The sequence below is a fragment of the Bombina bombina genome, chromosome 5 (assembly GCF_027579735.1).
Source record: "Bombina bombina isolate aBomBom1 chromosome 5, aBomBom1.pri, whole genome shotgun sequence".
In the NCBI taxonomy this organism is placed as follows: Eukaryota; Metazoa; Chordata; class Amphibia; order Anura; family Bombinatoridae; genus Bombina; species Bombina bombina.
The window spans coordinates 995,330,527-995,355,072 of NC_069503.1; the positions used below are offsets into that span (position 1 = coordinate 995,330,527).

General features: G+C 35.5%; 1 protein-coding gene across 1 annotated transcript in view; it reads left to right on the forward strand.

Annotated features, from left to right (window-relative positions):
• PTDSS1 (phosphatidylserine synthase 1) overlaps positions 1-24,546 on the forward strand; it is a 190,170-nt gene that overhangs the window by 16,681 nt on the left and 148,943 nt on the right. Inside the window, 4 exon segments of the mRNA XM_053715226.1 lie at positions 10,059-10,183; positions 10,600-10,758; positions 21,414-21,565; positions 22,851-22,992. Of these exon segments, the coding sequence (XP_053571201.1) occupies positions 10,059-10,183; positions 10,600-10,758; positions 21,414-21,565; positions 22,851-22,992 (578 nt within the window).

The window sequence follows — 24,546 nt, forward strand, 5'->3', positions numbered from 1 at the left end:
GACATTCGCTGAAGGACAACTGTTCACAGAATACTTACTCTTGTGATCTAAAGACATTTTGAGTTAAATACATTCAATTTTTACATAGATATGTTGTCGTGATATTTCCCTGTCAGTTTTTTACAGATGAATGTTATTAGGTGTGGGTTCAAAGTGTTTACGGCTGGGCAGTTAATCTGAAGTGAAAACAGTGCCTTTTTTAATATACTGTGATTTCATGTAATAAATCTGCTTGGAAGAGTATCCTGTTATCCGGTGGTATGTTTACAAAGAGCTATTGAAGCTCTGTTAACTAAGTATGCTTTTAGCCTTCATTTCCTCTCCCCCTTAAATATACTGCATCACACTATGTAGATTATCTTTCTATTTTGAGGATATTCGTTTTGGAATCCTTTGAACCAATGTGGATTAGAAATATTGGATTTATTGCATCTGGGATATATGAACATTTTTATAAAGGGTTGTATGTTTCCCTTGTACACAGCACTGTTACGGCATTGTTTATGCATTATCATGTAGCATGACACATATTCACTTTGTAGATAGCAGGAAGTGACTAGCAGCGTTATTTGTGCTAAAATTTGTGACATCCGAAAGCAGAATACTGTTTTTTTTTTTTTTATTACATCCTAAATAGAAGTAGCTTTAACCCCTTAGCGGCTGAGACATTTCACCCCCTGTGCTGAAGCTGTTTTTAGTGGTTTGGCCCTCATTGCAATTTTACAAACAAATTCTAATGTTTTTCTGTGAAGTACCCCTACAAATTATACTTTTGTTTTTTTTGTCAGCAGACCTAGCATTTTAGAAAAAAACTTTAGTTTGCAGAAATATCATAGGAAACTTCTATGTGAAATTCAAAAAATAAATACATATTTGTGTCCTTTTCTATGGCTTACATAGTAAATACCAATATTCCCTAATTATTTCAAACCCAAACTTTTTTGTCCCACATGCACCATCTATTCACCTTCCCAAAACCCCATAATTTAATATTTTAATAAAAAAAAAAAAAAATTGAAAATCAGAAGATAACATTTATCATTTTTTGGCTCTATGAACCATCTTTCAGTTTATACAGAAAATGAATACGCATGTATTAGATGCATAATATTCCGATTACTCAGAGTGGTGGATTAAACTCACTCAGCGTAGCAAAAAAAATGTAAAAAAACAAACAAATGAAAACCCTAAAATAGTTGTACAAAAAATAATCCTATATAGCATTTCACAAAATATCACATTTTTACATTCTCCCAGTTCTCACATTTATTTAGATTCTTAAACTTTTTTATTCAGTTTTATTTAGTTCAGCGAAACATGGATCTAAGTGCCCTAACATCAGGAACACAACAAAATAAGGCTAGTGGCTACTGCCAGGTTATCATTATTACTATGACAATCACTTCATAGCTATAAGGATATGAACCCCTTATTTGAATCATGGGACCTTACTCTTCCAAATGAGGGGTCGTATGGTATATTTCTACGGTGAAATAAAAGCATTTAAAAAATTGCCAGAAACCCCAAAATAGAGCCAATGCTATAAGGCTTTTGTTATTCTTATGGCAATCATGTGGCAGTGTGACAAACGCAAGACCACTCATTTGAAAGAGCAGGATTGCAGTTTTCAAATAAGGGGTCTTGAGTTTTTCTATGTATTATGCGGGGCAAATTAGGGCATATGCACCCTCCATGATGGAGTTCCATATGTCTATAGTTCTGTCAGGTTATCACTGAGACCATGGACGTCAGCTGATAGCTATCTGGGCATGTAACCCTTTCATTCAAAGAGGGGTCATTTGTCCCTCTGTAGTGCTTATTGTGGTATACTAGGGCCCCTTTTATTGCCAAGGGCATGATAAAAGGCACCTAGAAAACGGATGATTGTCATTTCTATGGCAATCACATGCTTTCTAAAGGGATATGAGACCCCTCTTTTGAAAATGGGGTAATCTTTTCTTTCATGTGAGGGGTATTGTGTGCTTATGTGATATATGCTGTTTTTAGTGGATAGGAGGCACTGTCCCCCATACAGTAAATACATTAGATTACAATTGTATGGCAATCACCTACTGACATTGGTATAAGACCCCACATCTGAAAGAATAGGTTCTTCTCTGTGTTTTAATACCACTTAGAGTTCATATCACTCTGTGTTTTATGGGGTGATAGGTTTTCTAAAAGTGCCCTCCCCCCTCAACAAACACTGCACAGGTGTGTCCTTGCAGCATTACCATGGTGATCACCTGAAATTTAGAGGGGGATGTGATGCGTCATTTAAAAGAAGGATTTTCCCTATTTCACATAAGGGGTCATATACCCCTGTAAGATGCAGGTGATCACTCTTAAAGTGGCAATAACCTGCAGATGCAATTAAAGGTACTGTTTCCCTGAAGAGGAGGGGGTCTCTAACAGAGCTCCTATCTCCCCCTTGTTTATGCTAGAGGAACAAGTGACCCCTAATATGAAAGGGCAGACACCCATTCTTTAAATGAAGGGTAACTTGTTCCTCCAACACAAAAAGGGTGTCAAGATCGGGGCGTTATTTGATCCACCCACCTCCTCAGGTTAATCTTCACTTTTAAGAGCAAGTTATTGACATTTTGAGGGTGGTGATCTGCATCTTTCAGGGGCGTGCAACCCCTCATTTGAAAGAGAAGACTCTTTCAAGTGAGTGGTCTCTTGTCACTCTATCACAAACAGGATGGAGATATTGGCTCTGTTAGAGGCCTCCCTCAATAAATTTGAAGCGCACTTTAAGCCTGTAGCAGGCAACCACAATTTCTGCGAAAGAGTATACTCCTATCTTCGAATGAGGAGTCACTTGTCCCTGTAAGTAACCTGTCAGACGAGATACGGCTTGCAAAGCCCTTCCCGCATCTATCTGGTTTGGCCTTCATAACTTCCTGTGGTAATAGGGTGTTCCTGCCCCCTTGTGACGTCACCAAATGCGCCGCTGGTGGCATCACACTGCCTACCAGGAAGAGGCAGCGATGAGAAGGGAGATTGCAGTCTCCTTTCCCCTATCTAGTGCAGGGGGTCTCTAGGATCCGGATCGGAAGGGGGACCCCCAGGATGACAATTCATAGTAGTTGTCCGTACTGGGAAGTAAATGTGCATGACGACAGTGGGTCGTCTACTGAGCTACCATTAGCTCAGCAGAGTTGTGTTCAATAAAAATCCACACTTATATCTATTTTTATTTAAACTATATGCTGATACAAGCAATAAAAAGAGAAATTAGATAGGGAGTTGCAAAAGACAGATTTGGAGTTAAAAAAAAAAAAAAAAAAAATTCTGGTGTTATGTAGTGAGAAGCAAGATAAACTGGTGATTGTTTTCACTTAAAAAATGTCTATATGTATATTTTCTATACTGTCCAGAGTTATAGCTTCTGTTTTCTTTACATGTAGATTTTTTTTCTAGCATTTAATCTCAAGTGCCTTCATTATAAAATATGTTGCTTGGGCGTGTCTTCAGGCAGCACCTTTAGTGGTAGCAAAATTAGTTGCTGCGTGTGAACAACTGATAATTTGCCACATATCAGTTGCCTATGAAGCCATCTAATTTGTACACATTGCCAATTGGATTCTACAGATCCTGCTGAACACTTTGATACCAGAAAACCAATCTGAAGCGTTGAGGCCTATGGCAACCCTCGTAGAGGATCTCAACACCCTCCCCCCCCCCCCCCGCAAGTAATAATACGGGGTATGAGCGGCTTCTATGCTGATATAAAATTGTTCTACAGAACTACTCAAGAACCTTAATTAAAAAAGGGAATCATCTATTCTGCGAACAAGGTTTTTACGTTCCTGAGCCACTAAGAGCAGGCCCTAAGTATTGAGGCTCTGGACAGATGGGAAAGTAGGATGGTACAGCTTATGGAAAACCATTATCAGAACTTAAAGACCGAGCTATACAACATTCTTCTAATATCGATACCTGCAGAAAGCATCAAACCCGCAATCACAAAAGGGTCCATAGAGGATTATGGCAATAGATCTAAGTCACCCATAACAGACAAAAGCCGAGAGGAACCTGTGATTTCGGAAGCTCTGACTTGTGATCCTGGACCTAATATAGTTCAAGAGCAGATCGTATCTCAAAAGGGGATAACTGCGGAAGCTCCAACCAACCTCGTGGAGGAGACTATCACCGCATACAAACCCTATCAACGTGCGGCGATCACTTTCAAGGAACGGAAAGGGGACTCTGCTTGAACTATAAACTTGGTCTCTGCTTACCTGTATACCATGGTTAGAGCTATTCACCCACTCCTACCTTTTGTCGGCACCAAAGACTTAGTCATAGGTGATCTCTGCTTCACTCCTATGGACTGGAGATGTGCGTGAGATGATCAATTGTCGGAATGTCTTGGATGGCAGTGGCACCCGGAGCTCTTTCATCCCATGGGTGCTCACCAGATCTTTTGCCGTGGTGTGGGATACATTTTTAGACCAGTGACCCTCTTACACTATTGGGCAGACACATATTGACAGCCTAAAGAACTGGAGTGGGGGTGAGACTTTGCGAGGACGCTGCTTTCAGAACTTACCTGTATTGCGGATACCTCTCGCTAATGTGTGTGCGTAACACCCAGTTCCATAGCTACACATGGACATGATTAAAATAAAAGCTCCTCGGTGAACGCACTTATCCGCTTTAAAAAGGTTGGACAACTCGTATGGAGCACCATACTTACACAGAAAACTTTCTCTGGATTAATGATACTATAATCTAGTGGAGGAACTCTAGAGAAATATAGAGGGCTATAGGAGCGCTTGGGATACCTAATAGGAATCTTAGCTGAGTAGGGTCAAAGGTATTTAAACCAAACCTAATGTTTATAGATGGTTTTAAAATACGTATTTATTACACAGTGTTAAAAACAATATCATAAAATATAAAATCGGTGTCCAAATGACATATATAATTTTACCATAATATATAGAGTGTTAACCCTATCTGAACATACAGTATATATGTAGTATAGAGTGTTAACCCTATCTGAGCATATATCTCTATCTGACAATTTGAATATAAGATCGCTTCACAAATAATTTCACAAATAATTTAAATTCTGTGATAGAACTCACCGATTGGTTTCTTGAGAAAGATCCAGCAGGATCGAAACGCGTAGATTGTGAACTGATATTGAAGGCTCAGGTCTCCAATCGGTGAGTTCTATACCTATTAAGCCACATTTGGATGGGCATATTGCACTATGTTTGTCTATTTTCTTCTATTTAGGACATAGAAGAATCTGTGAATATCGACATTTGGAATAAAGGAATATTAGGATTCAAACATCAATTAAAAAGAACATTGACATCAACACATATCGGATAAAAACTGTCACACAAAGAACATCAGATTGATTTAAGACTTTTTTCACATTATATATTTTTTCACGATTTTGTCACTATTTGTAAGGACATCCACACTAAAGCCCTAAAGGTGTAAACCGGCTTTTATTTTTTATACTTTTTATATTTTTTTATATTTTTTATATTTTTTGTGTTTTTGAAATTCACATTTTTAACTTTTACTTTTTCAAGTTTAACCACGTTATCACTTATATTGGGAATTCATATATGTTGTTGTTTTTTTATCTTATATGCTTTTTATTTCATGGCTAAAAAGTCTCCTAAGGTTTAAACCACATACCGTGAATCACAGAATTTAAATTATTTGTGAAATTATTTGTGAAGCGATCTTATATTCAAATTGTCAGATAGAGATATATGCTCAGATAGGGTTAACACTCTATACTACATATATACTGTATGTTCAGATAGGGTTAACACTCTATATATTATGGTAAAATTATATATGTCATTTGGACACCGATTTTACATTTTATGATATTGTTTTTAACACTGTGTAATAAATACGTATTTTAAAACCATCTATAAACATTAGGTTTGGTTTAAATACCTTTTGACCCTACTCAGCTAAGATTCCTATTAGGTATCCCAAGCGCTCCTATAGCCCTCTTTTTTTTTTTTGATACTCTAAAGGTCTGGTCAAGAGATCTTACACTCAGGAGCTGGAGTAGTAGTATTTTGGCGCTGGAGAAACCTACACTATATATCTTACCTTTCTTCATGAGGAACTCTAGAGAAACATGTAATGTAAGCATTTGTCTACACTGCTAATTTACAAGCCCTCTATCATATTTAACGGCAACTAAGCCCATATTTAAAATCTTTATACACTACTTTATACTAGATCTTCCTAGGGCACGCAAGCATTTATGGTGTTAACAATGATATCTACCTGGTTATAACTCTATACATTTAGCATGTCAACAACCCACTTGGCAATTAATATGTTGTATATCATGAGACCTTAGATTACATGACAGTATATACTTAATTACTATGCTTGGTTGTAACTAAATATGTTATAATTTTTGTTGTAATATGTTCCACTTAACAGTCACATGCCATATTATTATGTCCTATACTAGTTGCTTAATGACTACACCTCAGAGAAATAGACCTTTAACAGCTTGTTCTATTTTTGTACCCCTGACTAGAGGTTACATTCTTCTCTGAGAAGTACCCAGTCCTTTTATATATAGATTCCAGGGGGCTAACTGTCCTATTTTTGCTCACATGTAACTTAGCTTTATGATTAGGCAGAAATAAATGTAAACTTATAGATACTTGTAATTAGGTGGATAGTTTTGTTAGAATCTAGGGTGATAGGTAGTCATAATTACTGGGTGATACTGTGTGGGATATACCCCAAAGAATTTACACTCTATCCTTAGATAATAGTGGCAAACCAGTCTCATAATGTGGTGTTAATTGTAACCTTATATTGAACTAAGTTATCATGTTACATATACCTCCTATATGTTTCACTAATACTAGACCCCTATTGCAGTTCTAAGACTGGAATCGGCTGGGTTACTGTATAGTAACTTACTACTGCTTCTCATTGACCATACACAGTAGATAGGCTTTTTGTTTCAGATAATCATGAAGCTCATGTGACTTGCTAAATAATTCAATTATGGATCATATGCACTAAATATACTAAGCTTACAATTAAATGTTAGCTTTCATAACTTGAGTTGACACACAACCAGGATACTATATTCAAACATATCTAAATTGTAGAAAAGGAGGAATACACTTGGGTAGGAATGATTTGTCAGTTTGACTATCACAGCATATTTATTTATATGGGACCTGCCCAGGCACCTGCGGCCGGGGTGGGAGGTAGGCCCTGACTTTTTAATATAATTTGATTTACTCAAGAGCAGTGATTTAGTCTACTCGACTCTACCTACAGCACACAGCCTAATGCACTTACTAGATTCTAACTAGTGATGCACCGAAATGGAAATTCTGGACCGAAACCGAATCCGAAAATCCGGGATGCACTTTAGCCGAAAACCGAAACTGATACCGAAAATGTATTTTTTCAAATTAGTTTTTTTTTAGTGTTTTTTTTTTTGCATAATTAGAGCCAATAAAAAAAGCCCACACTTTTATTGAAAGTAACACACTAAAATTGGACAAAAATATCTTAAAACAATAATATGCTACACAATAATTTTACCAATAAAAAAAAAACAGGCAAAAAATGCAATTTTCGACCAAAATGACCAAAATTTTGGTGCATCCCTACTTAAAACAATTAGAAATATCAATATACTGTTTTATTCTTCATTTAGTACTATGTAACAATCATATTTAACAGGTGTTTTTTTTTACCAATATCCAAATAAAGTATAATCCTAGAAAACTCATTGTATGCAGAACAGTAAGTGAAGTAATAAACTTAAACAGCAGCTCTAGGCTAGCATCAAATTTGAAATATGCTACACAATAATTTTACCGAAACTAACAGGCAAAAAAACCGAAAACCGAAATAGCCAAAAATGCCATTTTCGGCCGAAACTTTCTGCGGCCGAAATTTCGGTGCATCCCTAATTCTAACCTCAAGTGCTTTCTTTCCTAACTAGAAATTAGACCTCTTCTACTGCCCCTGTCACAAAATCATTAAAGAGATAACATCTGATTGCTCACATATAGACTCCTTATAGTATTGATACTTAATAACAGGTTGATAATACCAACATGTTATAATCCCTCCCTTAAGCAACAGCTCTCCTACTCACTCCCAATAATAGTAAAGATTAAGTACGCTTAGATTCTTCCATAACTAATATGATAGTTATTGATCCATTTTGCCATTACTCTCAATAGCAAGAGGTCTAAAAGCATCTAGTACTTTATTTTTTTAGTTCTTCTAAAGTTTGACCCATAAGTTTACTATATAAAAATTTGATACTTCTTATTCGTAAACTTTGGTTCACCATTTGGGACCCAAGAGTGGTCTCCCTTGGTTTCAGACTACCTTCTTTTAGCTTTATGTTGTACATGTTAATGGAGGTCCAGGAGTGGCCTCATTAGTCAATAAGTGGGGGTACAGTCCATTAGGCAAACAATGTTTAAACTACAACTGCTATTTGTCATATTGTTATGTAGATTTATATTTTTTTATGACCTATACTGGCTGTAAACTATTTTTTCTTTGGGTTTCTGGTATATTATATAAATGACAATCAATGTTTATAAGCCTTGAATTGAACCTTAAAGGGACATTATACACAGTTTTTATTTGCATAAATGTTTTGTAGATGATCTATTTATATAGCCCATAAAGTTTTTTTTTTTTTTTTTTAATGTATATTTTGGCTTATTTTTAAGTAACATTGCTCTGACTCCTAACCAAGCCCCACAGTTTTAGGAGAATACTGATGTATACCTGCTCCAGCTTGCTCCTGTTTGTGTAAAGGGTCTTTTCATTTGCAAAAGAAGGGGGAGGGGGGAGTGTCTTATTTCCCACTTGCAGTGGGATTTCCAACTACCTCTTCAACAGAGCTAAACAGAGAGCTTCTAAGTAAGTTTTTAAACAATTTTATACTGGATTTTTATATCCGTTTCTATGCATCTTATTCTTTATAGTAGTGTCTATTACATGCAGTTATATGAAAATTGGTGTATACTGTCCCTTTAATAAAAAATATTTTAAAAAATAAATAAAACAAAATGTTGCCGAGGATTTATGCTTAAAGGAAACAACCAAAGGAACCGATTGAGACATCACTTCCTGGTGAAACATCTAATCAGTTTATGTAACGTCAGTATTTATTTCTACAACTATTTAAAAAATAAGTATTTCAAATATGTAAAAAAAAAATGGTAAAAAAAAATAATGTAATAAAAATCTACTCTATATAATTCATAACATATGATATAAGTAAAATGAAAATATGTATTTCAACACTTTAAAAACAAAAACCCACCACAATCATTACTGCAAATTCAATATTTACTCTCATTTTTTTAAATTAGACATGATGATTACATACATTAGAGACTTTTATAGCTGGACAACTTTTTGTTCTTACAATTATTCATACTTGTTCAATGCGTTGATAATCGCACTCTCCTCGCCGCTACAGATTCCTTGTACGTGCTTCAACGTCACAGGTAGAGCAGAGGGTGGAATAATCCACAACACCACAGCTATGGGGGTGCAGGCCGCTAGCGGCCAAGATAGCCACACATCAGAGGAAGCAGCCCCACAAAGAAAGGCATAAAAAAAAGGACTGTAAAAATAAAAATGAGCTTTTATTGAAGCATGTTAAAAACAGAGGTACGTAGCACAACCGTCCTTACACGTTCCGTGCCCGCAATGAGCACTTAATCATAGGATATGGCTTCCTTGTGTATTCTCTTTATTTAAAGGGAGCACGCCCAATCATCATCAACTTCAAATCAACAATATAATAATGCAATATATACAATGTTACAATAGTTACAAATGTTGTTACTTCCTCTGATTTTGTGCCTTCAATGCGTTAATATCAATTCTTGCAAAATTTCTCATTGCGACAGTGTAAATTAGTGTCAGATAAGACTGCTTGATGCAGAAATCATTACTGAATTATATTCATTGATATAGATTAGGAACATGTTTTAGAACATTTTGAGAAAATTTAATTATTTTTATAACATTTATTTGTATAGGTCTCAGTGTGCTGTACTTCCTTTTTTTGGTATTCCTGCTCTTCCTTAACTTTGAACAAGTAAAGGCTGTAATGTATTGGTTGGATCCAAATCTCCGTTACGCAACAAGAGAAGCTGACATCATGGTATGTTTGTGTGATGTGTGAATAATTTATAATTTAAAGGGAGGCATACGGATTTAAAGGCAGTATAATTTGGCCACGCCTCAGATAATATTTCATACAGGAACACTTTTTTAAAGGGCTGCACTTTCTCTCTTCCTCTTCCTCCTCTTTGAAAGGCATTTTGTTTACATAGCTTTTCTTTTGCTGTTACTGCAGTTTTGAAATGACAAAATTAAAGGTAAAGGAGCTATTTGTAAGTGATTTAATATAGTCCACCAGGTAAATTGAATCTTTGGGAACACATTAAAGGGGAGAAAACTTTACAGTACACTGTCCCTTTAATGTAGATTAAACAATATTTTTACAGAACAAATGTTTTGTTGATGTGCTATTTTGCAAACATTCTGTATTCTTTTTAAAACCCTTATTTTCCATAGGAATATGCTATTAATTGTCATGTTATCACTTGGGAACGAATACTCAGCCATTTTGACATATTTGCATTTGGGCATTTCTGGGGATGGGCAATGAAGGCTTTGTTAATACGCAGCTATGGCGTATGTTGGACTATCAGCATCACATGGGAGTTGACAGAGGTAAGCATTGCAAATAGTTTTTTAAAGGAGGCGTATGTGTTACTAGAATAATATCATTTTATGTAATATATATATATATATATATATATATATATATATATATATATATATATATATATATAAAATCAAAACCACAAAATTAAAAAATTATCAACTGTTTTTAATTTTTTTTTTTCACCTTCTACATGGGTGTCTGCATATTGTTTCTCAAAGATGTTTGTGTTCAAAATAAACAAGTGATAGATAATCTATGTGGTACACTATAGCAATTTTTATAATGTATCAGGTAACTGCTTCGTCCTTTTTTGTTGCATGAAATCTGAAAATGGATTTTTCTTTATCTTACAACCACTGTTCTTAAGAGAATACCTGCATTTTATAACCTTCCAAAACAATTCTTTAAAGTAGCTTGAGGGGATAGATTATATTTCACAGTTTACATAATCTAGTGGCCAAGTGTGTGTTTTTTTTGTTTTTTTCTCTCCACATTTTGGTAGGAAGCATGTTAATTTACATCAGAAAGAGGAGTTTTCAAAAACTTTTCTGCGCTGCCTAGTACTGGTAAGCCTTAACTCCTGAGATATCAACCCCAAATGATATCAAGTTAGATACGTTTTGAAAAAGAAAAAAGTAGGAGTGTGGGGCGCAAATAAATGCTATAACCTTTAGAGAAAGTTATATATGTATTGATATATGTTAATTAAAAATACTAGAAAAGCAGTTAATTAAAAAAAGAGAATTTTCTTTATTAATACAATAATTCATAAAAAATGTTTGGAAAGTAATTTATGTTTGTTCAATATTTCATAAAGTAATAAAAATATTTCATATAGTGATATAATGACCGTTCAAATGTCTGTATAAAAGAGTTCTAGATGAGTATAATTAGATAAAAAGATAAAAATATTTTTATTTCTGATAATATATACAAAGAATATAAAAAGATCATATGTTTATATAGTCTTCAGAACAAGTATCAGTAGTATTTTGTGTCCTGGGGGGGATTTTTCAATATGTAAAAGAGGATTATCTAGATATATGACAAAAAATAGAGCACGCTAATATGTGTGTATCTCATCTAGTCCGTAGAGAACCTGGTAGATCAACTTCAAGATTGTCATACACTAAATCAGTGAATACTTTTTGTCCTGGGGGAGAGTTTGCGATATGCTAAAAAAGATTATCTTAATGTGACACAAATATAGAGTTCTCTAATATATATGCATCACACCTAGTACATAAAAAACCTAGTGTAGTGTAAATAAATAAATCTAATTCACAATTGTCACACGCTAAAGGTAGTAATTAATCATCAGCACATCATATGATTGGAAGCACAATATAAATAATTGTTACCACAATCTATTGTTACCACAATATAATTGGTTGGCAATTTATAGATACGTTGAAAAATAGATAAGAAGGTTAAAATTATTTCTTTCATGTAATTAGCAAGAGTCCATGAGCTAGTGACGTATGGGATATACATTCCTACCAGGAGGGGCAAAGTTTCCCAAACCTCAAAATGCCTATAAATACACCCCTCACCACACCCACAAATCAGTTTTACAAACTTTGCCTCCTATGGAGGTGGTGAAGTAAGTTTGTGCTAGATTCTACGTTGATATGCGCTCCGCAGCAGGTTGGAGTCCGGTTTTCCTCTCAGCGTGCAGTGAATGTCAGAGGGATGTGAGGAGAGTATTGCCTATTTGAATTCAATGATCTCCTTCTACGGGGTCTATTTCATAGGTTCTCTGTTATCGGTCGTAGAGATTCATCTCTTACCTCCCTTTTCAGATCGACGATATACTCTTATATATACCATTACCTCTACTGATTCTCGTTTCAGTACTGGTTTGGCTTTCTACTACATGTAGATGAGTGTCCTGGGGTAAGTAAGTCTTATTTTCTGTGACACTCTAAGCTATGGTTGGGCACTTTTATATAAAGTTCTAAATATATGTATTCAAACATTTATTTGCCTTGACTCAGAATGTTCAACATTCCTTATTTCAGACAGTCAGTTTCATATTTGGGATAATGCATATGTATCAATCAATTTTTTTCTTACCTTAAAATTTGACTTTTTTCCCTGTGGGCTGTTAGGCTCGCGGGGGCTGAAAATGCTTCATTTTATTGCGTCATTCTTGGCGCGGACTTTTTTGGCGCAAATTTTTTTTTCTGTTTCCGGCGTCATACGTATCGCCGGAAGTTGCGGCATTTTTGACGTTTTTTGCGCCAAAAGTGTCGGCGTTCCGGATGTGGCGTCATTTTTGGCGCCAAAAGCATTTAGGCGCCAAATAATGTGGGCGTCTTTTTTTGGCGCTAAAAAATATGGGCGTCACTATTGTCTCCACATTATTTAAGTCTCATTATTTATTGCTTCTGGTTGCTAGAAGCTTGTTCACTGGCATTTTTTCCCATTCCTGAAACTGTCATTTAAGGAATTTGATCAATTTTGCTTTATATGTTGTTTTTTTCTATTACATATTGCAAGATGTCCCAGATTGACACTGAGTCAGAAGATACTTCTGGAAAAACGCTGCCTGGTGCTGGATCGACCAAAGTTAAGTGTATCTGCTGTAAACTTGTGGTATCTGTTCCTCCAGCTGTTGTTTGTAATGAATGTCATGACAAACTTGTTAATACAGATAATATTTCCTTTAGTAATGTTACATTACCTGTTGCTGTTCCGTCAACATCTAATTCCTGTTAACATAAGAGATTTTGTTTCTAAATCCATTAAGAAGGCCATGTCTGTTATTCCTCCTTCTAGTAAACGTAAAAAAGGTCTTTTAAAACTTCTCATTTTTCAGATGAATTTTTAAATGAACATCATCATTCTGATTCTGATAATGGTTCCTCCGGTTCAGAGGATTCTGTCTCAGAGGTTGATGCTGATAAATCTTCATATTTATTCAAAATGGAATTTATTCGTTCTTTACTTAAAGTAGTCTTAATTGCATTAGAAATAGAGGATTCTGGTCCTCTTGATACTAAATCTAAACGTTTAAATAAGGTTTTTAAATCTCCTGTAGTTATTCCAGAAGTTTTTCCTGTCCCTGATGCTATTTCTGAAGTAATCTCCAGGGAATGGAATAATTTGGGTAATTCATTTACTCCTTCTAAACGTTTTAAGCAATTATATCCTGTGCCAGCTGACAGATTAGAGTTTTGGGTACGGCAGATAGTACTTCCTTTAAGGATCCTTTAGATAGGAAGATTGAATCCTTTCTAAGAAAAGCTTACTTATGTTCAGGTAATCTTCTTAGACCAGCTATATCTTTAGCGGATGTTGCTGCATCTTCAATTTTTTGATTAGAAGCTTTAGCGCAACAAGTAACAGATCATAATTCTCATAGCATTGTTAATCTTCTTCAACATGCTAATAAGTTTATTTGTGATGCCATCTTTGATATCATTAGAGTCGATGTCGGGTATATGTCTCTAGCTATTTTAGCTAGAAGAGCTTTATGGCTTAAAACTTTGAATGCTGATATGTCTTCTAAGTCAACTTTGCTTTCCCTTTCTTTCCAGGGTAATAAATTATTTGGTTCTCAGTTGGATTCTATTATCTCAACTGTTACTGGAGGGAAAGGAACTTTTTTACCACAGGATAAAAAATCTAAAGGTAAATTTAGGTCTAATAATCGTTTTCGTTCCTTTCGTCACAATAAGGAACAAAAGCCTGATCCTTCACCCATAGGAGCGGTATCAGTTTGGAAACAATCTCCAGTCTGGAATAAATCCAAGCCTTTTAGAAAACCAAAGCCAGCTCCCAAGTCCACATGAAGGTACGGCCCTCATTCCAGCCCAGCTGGTAGGGGGCAGATTACGTTTTTTCAAAGAAATTTGGATCAATTCAATTCACAATCTTTGGATTCAGAACATTGTTTCAGAAGGGTACAGAATTGGCTTCAAGATAAGGCCTCCTGCAAAGAGATTTTTTCTTTCCCGTGTCCCAGTAAATCCAGCGAAAGCTCAAGCATTTCTGAAATGTGTTTCAGATCTAGAGTTGGCTGGATTAATTATGCCAGTTCCAGTTCTGGAACAGGGGCTGGGGTTTTATTCAAATCTCTTCATTGTACCAAAGAAGGAGAATTCCTTCAGACCAGTTCTGGATCTAAAAATATTGAATTGTTATGTAAGGATACCAACATTCAAAATGGTAACTATAAGGACTATCCTGCCTTTTGTCCAGCAAGGGCATTATATGTCCACAATAGATTTACAGGATGCATATCTACATATTCCGATTCATCCAGATCACTATCAGTTTCTGAGATTCTCTTTCCTAGACCAGCATTACCAGTTTGTGGCTCTGCCGTTTGGCCTAGCAACAGCTCCAAGAATTTTTACAAAGGTTCTCGGTGCCCTTCTGTCTGTAATCAGAGAACAGGGTATTGTGGTATTTCCTTATTTGGACGATATCTTGGTACTTGCTCAGTCTTCACATTTAGCAGAATCTCATACGAATCGACTTGTGTTGTTTCTTCAACATCATGGTTGGAGGATCAATTTACCGAAAAGTTCATTGATTCCTCAGACAAGGGTAACCTTTTTAGGTTTCCAGATAGATTCAGTGTCCATGACTCTGTCTCTGACAGACAAGAGACGTCTAAAATTGATCTCAGCTTGTCGAAACCTTCAATCACAATCATTCCCTTCGGTAGCCTTATGCATGGAAATTCTAGGTCTTATGACTGCTGCATCGGACGCGATCCCCTTTGCTCGTTTTCACATGCGACCTCTTCAGCTCTGTATGCTGAACCAGTGGTGCAGGAATTACACAAAGATATATCAATATCTTTAAAACCGATTGTACGACACTCTCTGACGTGGTGGACAGATCACCATCGTTTAGTTCAGGGGGCTTCTTTTGTTCTTCTGACCTGGACTGTAATTTCAACAGATGCAAGTCTGACAGGTTAGGGAGCTGTTTGGGGGTCTCTGACAGCACAAGGGGTTTGGGAATCTCAGGAGGTGAGATTACCAATCAATATTTTGGAACTCCGTGCAATTTTCAGAGCTCTTCAGTCATGGCCTCTTCTAAAGAGAGAATCGTTCATTTGTTTTCAGACAGACAATGTCACAACTGTGGCATACATCAATCATCAAGGAGGGACTCACAGTCCTCTGGCTATGAAAGAAGTATCTCGAATACTGGTATGGGCGGAATCCAGCTCCTGTCTAGTTTCTGCGGTTCATATCCCAGGTATAGACAATTGGGAAGCGGATTATCTCAGTCGCCAAACGTTACATCCGGGCGAATGGTCTCTTCACCCAGAGGTATTTCTTCAGATTGTTCAAATGTGGGGACTTCCAGAAATAGATCTGATGGCTTCTCATCTAAACAAGAAACTTCCCAGGTATCTGTCCAGATCCAGGGATCCTCAGACGGAAGCAGTGGATGCATTGTCACTTCCTTGGAAGTATCATCCTGCCTATCTCTTTCCGCCTCTAGTTCTTCTTCCAAGAGTAATCTCCAAGATTCTGAAGGAATGCTCGTTTGTTCTGCTGGTGGCTCCAGCATGGCCTCACAGGTTTTGGTATGCGGATCTTGTCCGGATGGCCTCTTGCCAACCATGGACTCTTCCGTTAAGACCAGACCTTCTGTCACAAGGTCCTTTTTTCCATCAGGATCTCAAATCCTTAAATTTAAAGGTATGGAGATTGAACGCTTGATTCTTAGTCAAAGAGGTTTCTCTGACTCTGTGATTAATACTATGTTACAGGCTCGTAAATCTGTATCTAGGAAGATATATTATCGAGTCTGGAAGACTTACATTTCTTGGTGTCTTTCTCATCATTTTTCCTGGCATTCTTTTAGAATTCCGAGAATTTTACAGTTTCTTCAGGATGGTTTGGATAAAGGTTTGTCTGCAAGTTCCTTGAAAGGACAAATCTCTGCTCTTTCTGTTCTTTTTCACAGAAAGATTGCTAATCATCCTGATATTCATTGTTTTGTACAAGCTTTGGTTCGTATAAAACCTGTCATTAAGTCAATTTCTCCTCCTTGGAGTTTGAATTTGGTTCTGGGGGCTCTTCAAGCTCCTCCGTTTGAACCTATGCATTCATTGGACATTAAATTACTTTCTTGGAAATTTTGTTTCTTTTGGCCATCTCTTCTGCTAGAAGAGTTTCTGAATTATCTGCTCTTTCTTGTGAGTCTCCTTTTCTGATTTTTCATCAGGATAAGGCGGTGTTGCGAACTTCTTTTAAATTTTTACCTAAGGTTGTGAATTCTAACAACATTAGTAGAGAAATTGTGGTTCCTTCATTATGTCCTAAGAATTCTAAGGAGAAATCATTGCATTCTTTGGATGTAGTTAGAGCTTTGAAATATTATGTTGAAGCTACTAAGAATTTCCGAAAGACTTCTAGTCTATTTGTTATCTTTTCCGGTTCTAGGAAAGGTCAGAAGGCCTCTGCCATTTCTTTGTCATCTTGGTTAAAATCTTTAATTCATCATGCCTATGTCGAGTCGGGTAAAACTCCGCCTCAGAGGATTACAGCTCATTCTACTAGGTCAGTTTCTACTTCCTGGGCGTTTAGGAATGAAGCTTCGGTTGATCAGATTTGCAAAGCAGCAACTTGGTCTTCTTTGCATACTTTTACTAAATTCTACCATTTTGATGTGTTTTCTTCTTCTGAAGCAGTTTTTGGTAGAAAAGTACTTCAGGAAGCTGTTTCAGTTTGATTCTTCTGCTTATAATTTCAGTTTTTTTCATTATAAGATTTAAACTTTATTTTGGGTGTGGATTATTTTCAGCGGAATTGGCTGTCTTTATTTTATCCCTCCCTCTCTAGTGACTCTTGCGTGGAAGATCCACATCTTGGGTAGTCATTATCCCATACGTCACTAGCTCATGGACTCTTGCTAATTACATGAAAGAAAACATGTAAGAACTTACCTTATAAATTCATTTCTTTCATATTAGCAAGAGTCCACGAGGCCCACCCTTTTTGTGGTGGTTATGATTTTTTTGTATAAAGCACAATTATTCCATTTCCTTATTTTTTTATGCTTTCGCACTTTTTTCTTATCACCCCACTTCTTGGCTATGCGTTAAACTGATTTGTGGGTGTGGTGAGGGGTGTATTTATAGGCATTTTGAGGTTTGGGAAACTTTACCCCTCCTGGTAGGAATGTATATCCCATACGTCACTAGCTCATGGACTCTTGCTAATATGAAAGAAATGAATTTATCAGGTAAGTTCTTACATAAATTATGTTTTTCTGAAGTATAAAAGTCAATAGAATATGACTAGTTACTTTTTGTGTAAAACAACACTTCAGAGTAAAACAACACTTCAGAGTAGAACAATCTACAGTTAGCCGACTGAATGACAAGAGTTTTTACTTAAAATATTTTCTTAAGATCAGGTAATGTTGGTTTTTGTCTTAGCTGTATGAATCTCCTGCTTATATGTATACAATTATTTAACCCCCTGAAGATAGACCTTGTTTTTCAAAGTAATCGTAATAACTATTGTCACACGGTTTTTTAACTGCTATTCTTTAGAGAATTTTGTCTCTTTATATTAAAAAAGCAATTTATAATTACTTTCTTCTTTTTTCAATTTCCAACATTAACTCTTTTTTGAGTATTACTATTCCCATACAAATTATTCAACAAACGATAGCAAATGAAAAATAAACCAAATTAAACTATAACTATTCTCTGATACCGTTGTTGGAAGAAGATAAAGAATATACAAAGATCAATTCTACCCTAACTGTCTTTTAATATATATTTAAGTTCTCCAAACCGAATACTACTGACAAAGAAACAAAATAAACAATTTTTGCACGGCATGATACAGACCTAAATAACCGCTACCATAAAGTTTGTAAATGTTACTTTGCATTCCAGAACACATATATACTCTAAATGACACAATAGTAGCAGAGATACAATAAAATACATTGACTAGACTAACAATCGTTCTTTTCTGTACTGAATTCAACATAACTAATTAAAGACTAACAATATAATTATTCAATTGTATGACCGTTTGAACAAAACTTGAAAAGGGTATAAAAAGCCCGCCAATAATAACTGCAGTAGTACAGCTTGAAAAAGGCCAGGTTTCACGGCCGAAACGCGTAGCAAACTACTGCCAAAAACTACTTTAATCGTGTTCCAAAGTACACTTCTAATCCTTAAAGTGTTGAAGACGGAACAAGGACAAATAAAAGCCATATCATCGTTTCATCTCTTCAAGAAATTTACCGCAATTTAACAGCGGTTTAAAAAAGCCTCCATATTTATGCAAAAGGATAACCGCTATTTGTCAGCGGACCAGAGGACTGGATATCTTTATACTCCTGCCTTTGCATCCAAATACTCAGCGGAGAAAAGAGTAACAATTTTGACAACCACTCAGGACATTGAAATGGAGCTACCCTTGATAATACCAACTGAGCGGAGGATCAACACAGAAGCATTTGAACCAACATCCAGGCTCCAGAATCGGCTAAGAGAAAGTAAGTAAAAACCCCGCTCCTTACTATTCACTGTTTTCTCTTAGACCGTAGAGCCCTGGCAAAGTTTACTAACATTTCTAGCAATCTGTTATCTCTTGCTCGATAAACCCATCAACTAACAAATAAGCAGGAGATTCATACAGCTAAGACAAAAACCAACATTACCTGATCTTAAGAAAATATTTTTAGTAAAAACTCTTGTCATTCAGTCGGCCGACTGCACCTTGTTCTACTCTGAAGTGTTGTTTTACACAAAAAGTAACTAGTCATATTCTATTGACTTTATAACTTCAGAAAATAATTTTAACCTTCTTATCTATTTTTCAACGTATCTATAAATTGCCAACCAATTATATTGTGGTAACAATTAATTATATTGTGCTTCCAATCATATGATGTGCTGATGATTAATTACTACCTTTAGCGTGTGACAATTGTGAATTAGATTTATTTATTTACATTACACTAGGTTTTTTATGTACTAGGTGTGATGCATATATATTAGCGAACTCTATATTTGTGTCACATTAAAATAATCTTTTTTAGCATATCACAAACTCTCCCCCAGGGCAAAAAGTATTCACTGATTTAGTGTATGACAATCTTGAAGTTGATCTATTAGTCTACACCTACCAGGTTCTCTACGGACTAGATGAGATACACACATATTAGCGTGCTCTATTTTTTGTCATATATCTAGATAATCCTCTTTTACATATTGAAAAATCGGTGCTCTGACAAAATGCAGAAAGACTTTTGGCAGAAGGACATTTGGCAGACGGACATTTGGCCGACAGACATTTGGCTGACAGACAGAAAGCTAAAGAATGTTCCGATTTCGGCCGAGGGCAGATGCGTTACCAGAGTGCTCTGTTCTAATCACAGCCTCGGGCGCCGCAACTGCCTCTGGGAACCTTACCATGGGTCCTAGGCCGCACGTTTTGTAATTCTCTGTCTGGGAAACTATCTATCTATCAAATCTATCTATTTATCTATCAAATCTATCTATCTATCGTATCTATCAAATGTATCTATTGCGTCTATTGATCTATCTATCTAATCTATGTATCTATCTATCTATCAAATCTATCTATCTTGTGCCGGACTGTTATCTGACAGCCACTTGTGTTTCGGCCAAATGTCCGTCGGCCAAATGTCCGTCGGCCAAATGTCCGTCGGCCAAGTGTCCTTCGGCCAAGTGTCCGTCGGCCAAAAGTCCGGCCACGGAAAAATCCCCCCCAGGACACAAAATACTACTGATTCTTGTTCTGAAGACTATATAAACATATGATCTTTTTATATTCTTTGTATATATTATCAGAAATAAAAATATTTTTATCTAATTATACTCATCTAGAACTCTTTTATACAGACATTTGAACAGTCCTTATATCACTATATGAAATATTTTTATTACTTTATGAAATATTGAACAAACATAAATTACTTTCCAAACATTTTTTATGAATTATTGTATTAATAAAGAAAATTCTCTTTTTTTAATTAACTGCTTTTCTAGTATTTTTAATTAACATATATCAATACATATATAACCTTCTCTAAAGGTTTTAGCATTTATTTGCGCCCCACACTCCTACTTTTTTCCTTTTCAAAACGTAATTTACATCAGAACCATGTTCATGGGACATAGACCTAAGATTAAATTATACTATAAATCCAGCTTCTGTCAGTTTCTGAAGATTCCTGTTTTTTATATAGTCATAATGTCTTCTCATATTGTTAAATTAGCTTTGCAACATGGGAAAAAATGTTTTTACAAAGACAACCCATTTTTAAGCTGATTAAAATTTACTTCACTGGCATTCATTGATTAATGCTATTTTCACACATGGAAGTTACCCAAGATCAAGACTTTTTTCATGGTGTGACGTCCCCCTTTTTTTTTTCTTTTTTTTTTAAAGTGTCTTGCAGAGTCATTGATAGCCTCTTGTTGGGTTATTTCATGTTTACCATGTGTTTTTTTTTGTTGTTGTTTTTTTATTTTTTATACTTTCATATAGCGGGGATAAGATAAAAAAAAAATTTGGTATAAGTTTATTAATTTTTACATGATACTTACTGATCTAAATAATTTTCTTGCGTAAAATAAACCGTTATGGTCTGTTCTTTTTCTGTACTTAAGATTTCTTTGTTTCTCACATAGTTGTTCTTTATGCATCTTCTTCCTAACTTTGCTGAGTGTTGGTGGGATCAAGTAATCTTGGACATTCTTCTATGTAATGGAGGTGGTATCTTCTTGGGTATGGTGGTTTGCCGCTTCCTAGAGATGAGGTCCTATCACTGGGCAAGCTTCAAGTGAGTATTGTATAGAAAGCAAAGATACAAACAGCTTGCACTCTCTGGAGTTTTTCAAAAGGGTTTAATCAAACATGTTTGATTAAACACTTCTGAAAAACTCCAGAGAGTGCAAGCTGTTTGGGATATATATATATATTGTATGTATATATATATTGTATGTATATGTGTGTGTGTATATTAAATTCAAAATTAAACTTTAATTTTTCAGATAAAACAAAACATACAATTTTAAACAACTTTCCAGTTTATTTCTTTTATGTAATTTGATTTGTTTACTTTGTAACCTTTGTTGAAAATCTTACTTAGGTAGGCTCAGGAGCAGCCATGCTCTACTGGGAGCTAGTTGCTGATTAGTGGCTGCACGTATAAGCCTTTTGTCATTGGCTGACTCAATGTGGTCACCTAGCTCCCTGTAGTGCAGTGCTGCTCCTTAAATAAATGTGACAATATAAGTAAATTGAAACATTGTTTAACATTGTATGTTCTATTTTCAGTCATGAACAAAAAATGTTGTGTTTCATATTCCTTAAACTTTTATTTTAAAAATGTGCTGTTAAAGGGACATGAAACTCAAAATTTTACTTTCATTATTCAAATAGAGGGTAGAATTTTAAAATGGTTTCAAATTTACTTCTGTTATCAGATTTACTTTGTTATTTTTGTATTCTTTGTTGAGAAGCAGGTAGGTAAGCTCAGGAGCATGCAGATTGTAGAGCAATTTACGGCAGCAGTTTGGAAGAATGTTTATAAACACTGCTGCCAACACTGTGCAGACACTTCTGCCATCTAGTGCTCAAAAGCGTTATTGCAAAACTCTTACCATATGGCTCTCCAGACACATGCACACTGCCTACCTAGGTATTGTCTTCAACAAAGAAAACCAAGAGAACAAAAAAAATAATTGAAGTACATTGGATACCATTTTAAAATTGTATACTCTGTCTGAATCAAAAAAGAAAATTTTAGGATTTCATGTCCTTTTTTTTTTAACTTTTTTTTTTTTTTCTTTTTTCAAACTTAATTTTTTTTAAAAAAATTTAGGTACATGTTACTTATATATAACTTTTTTTTTATTGAGTCTTTTAATAATTTCCATTTTTCGGAGGAAATGTGTAGGATATGTAAACCAGAAATACACACACAAGCAATGCCTCATAATTCACTGTGGAATTAAACTAAACAAAATTGAAACCAAAAATGTAAATAAATTAAAGCATTTTTATATTTATAATTTATCTATAAAAACCTTTTGTTTCAAGTCCTTTTATTTTATTTTTTGCAGGGACATTCATAGCACAACAGGCAAAATTAAAAGGGCAATGCTGCAATTCACCCCAGCAAGCTGGATCTATGTGCGCTGGTTTGATCCAAAGTCTTCGTTTCAGAGAGTAGCTGGAGTTTATCTCTTCATGATCGTCTGGCAGGTGACCAAAGGCTTTCAATGAATCAACTATATTTTTATTTATTAATGAGAAAACCGTTCTAAACAAATGCAAGTCATGTTTGTCGCCAGTTATCACCTGAGTCGTGAGCGTTAAGATACTTTACTTACATTATTTATTTGTTTGTCTGCCTATTTCTCGCCCCTTTTGGAATGTTGGTTCAAATGAATCATGGTAGTTGGGAGTGCAAAAATATTTTCTGTGCATTTGAAACCGCATCTATTAAAGGGACAGTAAGTACTTTGTAATTACAAGATGTTTCTGTTGTGTAATAACATATCCGCCAAGTCTTAACATTTTAATAAATATTTAAAGGGATGTGAAACCCAAAACCTGTCTTTCATGATTCAAAAAGAGCATGTGATTTTAAACAACTTTCTAATTTACTTCTATTATCAATTGCTCTTTGTTTTCTTGGTATCTTTTTGTTGAATAGCAGGGACTTAAGCTAAGGAGCCTGCTTATATCTGTACACTATATGGCAGCAGTTTTGCAAGAATGTTATTTATTTGCAAGAGCACTAGATGGAAGCACTATTTCCTGCCATGTAGTGCTCCCAATGCCTACCTAGGTATCTCTTTAATAAGAATATCATGTGAAGGAAGCAAATTTGATAATAGAAGTAAATTGGAAACTTTTTTTTTAAAATGGTATGCTCTGTCTGATTCACAAAATAAATTTTTTGGGTTTCATATCCCTTTAACAAACTTTCTACTGAAATTTATTTTTCAGTAGCCAAACTCCACCACCATTTGCCTTATTTGTAGGAGCAAAATTACTTGTTTTACAGTTATTATCTGATAAAGCCAATTAGGGTCAGATGTGTTACAAGGTTAGCCTTCAGAAGTCAGCAGAGTGCATTTTAAGTCCTGAAAATTTAGAAATTTCCCAATTTTCAGAGCTAATGAAAATATAATTTCCTTTCCTATGGCATAGAGAGTCCACAATTCATTCCAATTACTAGTGGGATATTCACTCCTTGCCAGCAAGAGGCGGGAAAGAGCACCCCACCAAAGCTGTTAAGTATCACTTCCCTTACCCATAACCCCCAGTCATTCTCTTTGCCTTGATCACGGGAGGATGGTGTAGAAGGTGTCTAAAGATATTAAATCCTTTAATGGGTACTTTTCCCTGCAAGCAAGGATTTGGGGCTATGCTTTGTCCATATCAATCTCCTTAGTAGGAGTAATGGTGGCTTTTAGCAGTTCGAAGGTGGCGAGGTGGTCTTTGCTTTATTTCTAACACTTATGCTACCCCTTTGATAGAAAACCAGAGTTGATCACTCTGTTTTTTCTTTTTCTACAGGTCTCTGACAGATGTTGGTGTATCAGTCACACCTTAGAAGCTGTTCCTGCCCTGTAGCCGGATCCACAGGTATGTGCTATTGCCTTCTAGGTCTTGGGGGCAGCACTTTTAGAGGTTAATCCTCTGGATCTTTTTTATGGGACTCACTTTGTTTCCTAGGTATAGGAATTTACATTTAGGCTCTATTTTTAAACAGGGGCTTCTAAGTGAATTTTATTATTTTAAGAAGAG